General features: G+C 46.3%; 1 protein-coding gene across 1 annotated transcript in view; it reads right to left on the reverse strand.

Moving 5' to 3' along the window:
- Window positions 1–572: 572 nt before the first annotated feature.
- Window positions 573–8,965, reverse strand: part of LOC145392836 (uncharacterized) — a gene marked incomplete at its 5' end in the record, with an annotated part of 26,149 nt that continues 17,756 nt past the window's right edge. The window contains one exon of the mRNA XM_080267123.1: window positions 573–3,307. Within this exon, the coding sequence (XP_080123249.1) occupies window positions 573–3,307 (2,735 nt within the window). The remainder of the gene's footprint in view (window positions 3,308–8,965) is intronic.

The following is an 8,965-nucleotide window of genomic DNA, read 5'->3' on the forward strand; positions in this document are numbered from 1 at the left end:
TGAAGGCACAAGATAAGGTTGGTGAAAAAGGGAGATGGCTGAGAGAGATTGTTTGCCTCGGAGTGGAGTAACAGACGAGGGAGGCAGTTAACTAAAGAGGGAAGGAGAGTTGGCTGAGAAAATGTATGAACTGAAGTATAATAAGTTTAGAGACATTGCTAACCCAGTCTTAAGAGCTGTGAATGTGCAAGACAAAATTGGTGAACGAGGAGCGTAGGAGGAAGTAGGAGTTGGTGAAAGTGACTGAAGGAATTTGAAGGAAGTTGAATTTTGAGTGAATGCTTATCGCCTAAATAGAAGAGCAAGAGAACAAAATAAACTAATGAAAGTGGAAGTGGTAGAAGAAAGTTGGTATAGAAGTAAGAAAATTCAAAGATAAATGCAGGGAGGTTGCTTTTCCCAACGTAGAGTGGTGACAGTTTTAATGTAGAAGTGATGAAAGTGTGTAAGAGAGTTGCTAACAGAGAGCATTACTGAGAGAGCTATGGGAAGTTAGATTTGGGGAGGATTTGTTCCCCAGAATGACGAAGGGTAAGGAGAAACTCAAAGGGGAGTGGATTTGGGAAGATTGGTTACCCCACTTGGAAAGGTGAGGGAGCGAAGGGGAAAGAGAAAGCCGGGAGAGTAGGCGCCAGAGTGATAGTTGAAGAGGAGTAGGTGGTCAGGGTGGTGTGGATGGTTTCGACTGTGCTAATGGTGGTCATGATAGGCCTGGCGTTGAAGATAACTTTGAAGACCCGGGTTGATGTTGTTGTGATGTCGGTGACGAGGGTGACAGGAGAGGAGGTGACGGTTGTACTTGGTGACTGCCGCGCGGGATTGAATGCACCGAAGCCTAATGGGTTGAGGAGTCGCAGGTATGCCAGCTGCTGTAGTTGTTCTGGGGTTAGTCCTGGAGTGGCCACCGCTGGGTTCGACTGTGCTGCTGGCAGGCCAGATAAGAGCTGGGGTATGCCGGAACTCTGCTGCTTTGGCGGTTGTTGCTGCTGCTGTTGCTGGCGCTTTTCTAGCAGAGCAGCCAGCTGTGGATGCATCTGCTTCTCCAAGACATCAGGGTTGAACTGTCCCCCAGCGAGTGCAGCAAGGTTGGGGTCAGTGAAGGGGAAGCCTGCCGGTGGAGGAACTCGCGTCTCACTTGGATTGGACACCACCTCTCCATTCTCATCATACTCCACCTCCCCTGGTAACAGCGCTTCATCGTTTTCAGTCCCTTCAGCAAGCAGTTGCCCGTTAAACTCATTCAGGGAGTTCTCGGGGATGAAGGAGAAGGCTTCGTATGGTGGCATGGTCTTCAGGGCTGTAACAACCCGAGTGATGTGGTAGGTTTGAGTCAGCGTGTGGTACTGGGTGGCTCCTGACTGCAATACCGGTAGCACTGAGGTCTTCATCATTGTTTCCGTTGTACTGAAGGTCTCGGTAATTGTTTCCAGTAGTGCTGTAATATCACTAACGCCTAGATCAACGAGTGGTAGTGTGGAAATGTCACGTGGACCGTCATCAAGGATATTCTCAAACAGCTGCGTCTGGTACACATCATCGTGGGTGGGAGAGGGCAGGGAGTCAGGAGGCGTGGTGGTCTCAAAGTACAGTGTGGAGGTCTTGGTGAAGGTGACGTAGCGAGTGTTTTTAGTTGTGCCGACCCTGAAGGTGTGAAGGGAGCGGACTGTAGCCACCTCCAGCACCACGTCTGTTGAGTCAACCACCTGTGTACTAGTCTCAATCTTCAGTGTCTCTTCCCCTTCATCCTGGACAATGGGTGCTTCTGGTGTGGGTCGGCTCACGGGAATGCTAGGCTCGTAGTTGTTCACATAGGGATCTTGTTGTGCCACTGGTCTTCGGTTGAGTTTAGGCCTGGGGGAAGGTCCATGACGAAAGCGGTTTCCAGGTCGACCAGTGCGCTTGCTTCCACCTTGGGGTGATCGTTGGCTGCTGGGCCTGCCACTGAAGCGTCTGGTTGCGGTGGGTTTGAACCGTGGCCGATACGTGCGTGCTTCCACCGACTGAGCATAGAAGGTGCTGACTTCCTGTGCTCGCCTGAAAGATGTCTTGACCTCAGGAGTCCTTCTGACGGAGGTAGCAGCCTGGAGTCGGAAAGAAGGACGTAAGTTGCTCCCTGAACGTTGAAGGTCGTGCTCCTCCACCTCATCTACAAAGGGGTCATGTTGTCGTCGGCCTTGAGGGGAATCCTGTTGGGCTCCATGACGCTTGTTAAGAGCTGACCGGAGCCGAGACTGGATGACACCTCCCGTCTGCTCACCTGCACGACTGTCACGATCCGCGCCAGGTGCCTCAGAGAAGAGAGACTCGAGGGGCAATGATGCTGTCGGCTCGGGTGTGATGATGTGGGTGGCGGATCCCTTGATAACAGATTTCACAGTCTCGTATTGTGATAGCATGGGTGAACTGAGCTGGGGCGTGGCAGTGGGGGAGGTGAAAATGTGTGAAGTACTGAGCAGAACCTGTGCATACTGCCCATCAATATAGGTTCCGATAACACTGGTCTCATGCACAGTGAACACGCCGCTTGACTCAATGGTTCCACCCATCTTGGTCACCAGGCCAGTTGGGAAGCTCTCACTGGAGGCCACATCAGCTGCCTCAGAGCTGTACACTTCCTCTGGGATTGCTGTGGCTTCAACGTCGTAAACATCATAATTCTCAGTTACATCTAGTGTGGGGGCGGAGGACAGGTAATCGTAGTGTTGGCTGACGTGGCCTAATTCGTTGTTAACTGCCGTGCTGAATGGCCCAATAACACTAAGAGAGGCAAACCCTTGCGTCGCCGTTACCACTACCTCTGAGGGTGTCGACAGGTATGTAGGCGAGAGAGTTTGCCTGACGAGGGTCCCTGTGCCCTCAACGGTGATGGGGACAAGGGTAGATCCACCAGTTCTTTCAGCCAACGCAGCCAGTGGCCTTCTTGCGCTTGACTTCTTGCGGGCATTGAAGAAGTTGAGATCCAGCCGGCGACGCGAACCAGAACCAGCGTCCTTATTGCGGTTGCGGAAGTTAAGCTGGTGGTGAGGACGCTTGGGTTCCTTCTCTTCTTCCTCCTCCATTTCCTCCTTGACGGTGGCTGAAAACAGATCCTCAATAGCCAGAGAGGAGTGCGGGAAAAAGAACGACGACTCGAGGGTTGGAGTTGAGCGTACCGGTGGACTTGCTTTCGGTGGTGCGGTTGGATGAGGTGTGGTTACGACTTGTGGAATCGTAGGGGTCGGGGAAGGTGCAATGCGAGCCTTGAGGGGGTTTGAGTCCTCTGTTCTTGTGTTTTGTGGTCCCGCCTGCACCTTACTTGCCTTTAGCTCTGAAAAAAAGAAAGTTAATTAGCTTCGGAGGATTGCCTGATTAATGGACGAACAAGGTGGGTTTGGGGCGTTAAAGAATGAACGTGTTTATTTTGAGGAAGTGATTGATTGACGGATTGAAGCACAGGATTAGTTTGGGTGCTGAATAATTGATATATAGACAGATAGGTAAACAGACTGATAGACTGAGTGACTGACTGATAGATAGAGGAGCAGATACCGAGATAAGTAATTCAGTAGTCATACATTCTCACAAGGAAGATTCGACAGCCATTGCCCAAGTCTCTCTCTCTCTCTCTCTCTCTCTCTCTCTCTCTCATCTCTGCATCATACGGGAGAATTCTTTCATTCCCCGAACTGCATCTCTCTGGAACTCGCTTCCTCAGAGTAGTTTCCCTCCAAATTTCAACCCACAACTGTTCAAGTCTGACTGTTACAGATATTTTATGGACAGAGGACACTAGTAATCTGGTGTATGGATTATTCATTTTTTTTTTTTTTTTTTTTTTACTCATTTGGTTTTCCTTCCTCCGTTATGGAAAAAAATGTATATAGTAGTTACCCATTAATTAATACCATTTTCTTTAAAGGCGGTATCATAAAAAACTATCCCATTTAAGACTAACTAAACTATTTTGATATATTCAGTGGGTGTGAAGGTAGGTCGAAATATAAACTGGATTAAGTTTTCATATTATTATAACTTGCTAACTTAGTGGCAGAACTTATAAGATTTGTTAATATTAGTCATGCTTCTCCTTAACCTAGAAACAGTGCCTTCGTTGTAAAGTGGTTACGCATGAAGAAAAATAGAGAACGAACAGGATTGAATTATGGATAGTGCTTAATCTTGACATATATATATTATATTCTTAATAAAGGATCGCGCATCAAAAATAATTATAAGGGTCTAAGTAACTAGAATTTTCAGTTATATTTTTGTCCTGTGAATTTAGAATCATGCATAAAAAATAATTATAAGACTCTAAGTAAGTAGAATTTTCAGTCATTTTTTTAGCCTGTGAGATTGGTAGTTGTGGAAGCAATGAAGAAAGTTAAATCAGGGAAAGCCCCAGGAATTGATGGAGTGTGTGGTGAAATGTTGAAGCATGGGGGAGAGATAGTAGTAGAATGGATGTGGAAGATGTGCAGATTGGCCTGGGAGGAAGGTAGAGTCCCGGAGGATTGGAAGTCAGGTATAATTATTCCCTTGTACAAAGGAAAAGGGGAAAAAGAAGTGTGTGGTAATCATAGGGGCATTTGTCTTCTTAGTATAATAGGAAAAGTGTATGGTAGGATACTTATTGACAGAGTTAGAGAAAGAACAGAGAAATTAGTTGGAGAAGAACAGGGAGGCTTTAGGAAGGGAAGAGGTTGTGTAGATCAGATATTCATTCTCAGATCTTTAGTGGAAAAGTTTCTAGAGAAGGGAAAGAAGTTGTATGCGGCTTTCATGGATTTGGAGAAAGCATATGACAGGGTGGATAGACAATGATTGTGGAAAGTGTTAAGAATATATGGAATAGATGGGAAGTTGTTGAATGCTGTGAAGAGTATGTACGATGGTGCTAAGGCTGCAGTGCGTGTGGATGGTGAACTAAGTGAATTTTTCTCTTTGAAAGTTGGGTTGAAACAGGGATGTCATGTCTCCATGGTTGTTCAATCTGTACATGGATGGGGTAATAAAAGAGGTACAAGGTAGGGTAGTGGATGTTGGAGTGGCCCTGGTGAGAGAGGATAGTGTTTGGAAACTCCCTGTACTGTTGTTTGCAGATGATACCGTGTTGTTGAGTGAAGACGAAGGAGAGCTGCAAGGCTTGGTGGATGAGTTTGAGAGAGTGTGTAGGAAACGGAATCTAAAGGTGAATGTAGGGAAGAGTAAAGTGATGGTCTTTGAGAGAGGTGAAGTCAGTGAATGTACAGCGAGGTTGGATGGTGAGGAATTGGAAAATGTGAGTACGTTTAAGTACTTGGGTAGTGTGATGAGTAAGGATGGAGGTTTGGAGGGTGAAGTGCTTGAAAGGGTACAGCAGGAAGAAAGGTTGCTGGTTCTTTGAAAGCAGTGATAAGAAACAGGGAAGTGAGCATGGAAGTGAAAAAGTTACTACATGACAGTATTGTGATACCAACTCTAACGTACGGAAGTGAAGCGTGGACGTTGTTGGAAGGACACAAGTCAAGAGTGAGAGCCGTGGAAATGAGTTATTTAAGAGGAGCCTGTGGAGTCACATGGAGAGACAGGCTGACGAATGAGGATATAAAGGAGCGTTGTGGTGTTGATGTGGATGTGATAGGAAGCGTTATGAGGAACACACTGAGGTGGTTTGGCCATGTGGAGAGGATGGAGGGTGAAAGACTGACGAAGAGAGTGTATGTGATGGAGGTGGAGGGGGAAAGAGGGAGGGGGAGGCCGAGGATGAGATGGAGAGATGGGGTGGAGAGGTATATGAGAGAGGGGGGTGTGAGTTGGGAGCAGGGGAGTGAAATGGCGGGGGACAGGGCGACTTGGAGGCGATTTGTTTGTGGCCACCCCAAACGGGATTGAGGCGTCTGGCAATAGATAGATAGATAGATAGATTGGTAGTGCTGCCTACTCCTTCCTTAGCCTTTATCATTCTTTTTCTGTGGCTGCCCTCCTCTCTTCCTATTTCTGCCATCTTTCCTATCACTTCTTATTGCTTTTCTTTCCTTTATAGGTGGCGTTACATTGAGTGACAAGCCAAATGGTTTCCTGTAAGCCAGGAAACCATCTACAACGCTTGGTGGTAACCATATAACCAAACCATACGTGTTCCCTGCGTGTCAACAAGTGGGTTGGTGGAGGGTTAGTGCCCCTCCCTGTAAAACAAATAACTCAAAGTCAAATGGCCACCCCTTACGGGATTATGGCGTCTGGTAATAGATAAATAGATAGAGATTGGTAGAAGTGGCAGGTGGGTGCGCTCACCATCCACTCACTCGATATAGTGCTGCTCCCGGGTGGCTGCCCTTTCCTCTCTTCCTTACTTCTTTCCTTCTGTCTTCTGTCTTTCTTTCCTTCATTCTTTCCTTCTGTCTTTCTTTCCTTCATTCTTTCCTCTTCCTTCTGCCTGTGGTGACTCTATACTGAGTGACAAGCCAAATGGTTTCTCGTCCACCAGGAAACCATTTACGATGCTGGGTGGCAACCATATAACCAAATTATGGCGCCTGATGGTTTAATGGGTAATGCACTCCAATCGGATTGAGCCGGTGCAGGTTTATATCCAAGGGATGGTTGGGGTTTATTGCTCACGTAATGCCACTCAGGGATGAGTGAGGCTGGTCACTCTCATCTTAAATGTCAGGACCAACTTGCCTAGCCCCGGGCTGCTACGCTTCTCACGGGGCAACACAGGATTAGATGATGATGATGAGACAGGTTGATTTGGGTTATTAGCAAATTTTTGTTACTTTTAACTGCTTCTTGATATACAGTTTTCTCCAGTTTGGTCCTAGAAAATACCGGTAACTTATACTGGCTCCTTTGGTCCTAGAAAATAGCTAACATTGGCTACTTTGGTCCTAGAAAATAGCTAACACTGGCTACTTTGGTCCTAGAAAATAGCATATTCTGGCTACTTTGGTCCTAGGAAATAGCTAACACTGGCTACTTTGGTCCTAGAAAATAGCTAACCCTGGCTACTTTGGTCATGGAAAATAGCTTATACTGGCTACTTTGGTCCTATAAAATAGCTTATACTGGCTACTTTGGTCCTATAAAATAGCTTATACTGGCTACTTTGGTCCTATAAAATAGCTTATACTGGCTACTTTGGTCATGGAAAATAGCTTAGACTGGCTACTTTGGTCCTATAAAATAGCTTATACTGGCTACTTTGGTCCTATAAAATAGCTTATACTGGCTACTTTGGTCATGGAAAATAGCTTATACTGGCTACTTTGGTCCTAGAAAATAGCTTATACTGGCACCTCTCCCGATGACGACTCGAGGTGCCTGGAACCACTGTCTGACTCTCTTCTTCATTTCTGCAACATTCGCAGCCTTCCCTCTAACTTTCGCTCTGTTGAGCACCACCTCTCCTCCTCTAAACCTCACCTTCTTTTTCTAACGGAGACTCAGCTGTCTGAAGCAACTGACAGCAAACCCTTTTCTGTATCCTCCTACTTTCTCTATACTCATTTCAAAGCCAAAGGTGGCTGTTGTGTATATATACGCAACGACTTATCTTGCTCTCGTGTTCCTGAACTCGATTCTTCTGAATTCTCTACACTTTGGCTTCGGCTTTCCCGTCATTCTCTAACTAAATATATCTGTGCTATTTACTTATCCCCTAATTCTGCTATCAAAAATTCTTCAACTATCTTACTTCTACGATGGAACACATTCTATCCATTTCTCCTTTCTCTGAAATCTCCATTCTAGATTTCAATGTTCACCACCACCTTTGGCTCTCCTCTCCTTTCATTGATCCACCTGGTGAACAAGCCTACATCTTTTCTATCCTTAATGACCTAGAGCAGCTTGTACAGCACCCTACCCGTATCCCTGACCACCTTGGAGAGAGCTCCAACATACTTGACCTCTTCCTCACAACTAATCCTTCTGCTTACTCTGTTAATCTTTTCTCTCCGTTGGGCTCCTCCGATCACAACCTTATTACCTTAACCTGTCCTATCACTCCGGTACAGCCTGTGGACCCTCCAGGGAAACGTCGTCTGTGGCATTTTGGAGCCGCGGACTGGGAGGCCCTCAGGCAGTACTTCTTTGATTTTCCCTGGAATGATTATTGCTTCTATGGCCGGAAGCCATCTGAGTGTGCCTTGCGCATTACGGAGGTTATTCTCTCGGGCATGGAAGCATACATTCCTTCCTCATATCCTTTGACTAACGCAAGAAAGCCTTGGTTTAATCACGCTTGTTCTAATGCTGTCCTCAACAAGGAGAGGGCCTACAAAAGGTACCGGAGCCAACCCACCCCTGAATCACATCATCTTTACGTTTCTGCCCGGAATCGTGCTAAGTCTGTTCTTCGCTCTACAAAAAATAATTTCATCCATACTAAATGCTCTCAACTCTCCAACTTGAATTCTTCCCACTCCTTCTGGCACCTTGCCAAAAATCTTTCTAACAACTTTACCTCATCATCCTTCCCTCCTCTTTTCTACTCTGATGGTTCTGTAGCTATTTCTTCTACTGATAAAGCAGATCTCTTCGCACAGACTTTCTCCTCCAATTCCACCTTAGACGATTCCGGTGCTGTTCCTCCATCACTTCCCCCCTCTGACTTCCTCATGGCTGACATTAAAATTTCTTTAGTTGATTTATTTTCTGCTATCACTGGCCTCAGTACTAACAAGGCATATGGGCCTGATGGGGTCCCTCCTGTTGTTCTCAAGAACTGTGCTTCTGTGCTTACACCCTGCCTAGGCAAACTCTTTCGCCTTTGTCTGTCAACTTGTACCTTTCCTTCTTGCTGGAAGTTTGCTCTCATTCAGCCAGTCCCAAAGAAGGGTGACCACTCCCAACCCTCCAACTATCGTCCAATTGCTTTAACGTCCTGTATTTCAAAAGTTTTCGAGTCAATTCTCAATAGAAAAATTTTAAGGCATCTTTCCTATCACAACCTTCTTTCCGATCGTCAGTACGGGTTCCGTCAGGGACGCTCCACTGGCAA

Source organism: Coenobita brevimanus, chromosome 23, assembly GCF_032717465.1.
Source record: "Coenobita brevimanus isolate Jiangsu-jjx chromosome 23, ASM3271746v2, whole genome shotgun sequence".
NCBI classification, from domain to species: Eukaryota; Metazoa; Arthropoda; class Malacostraca; order Decapoda; family Coenobitidae; genus Coenobita; species Coenobita brevimanus.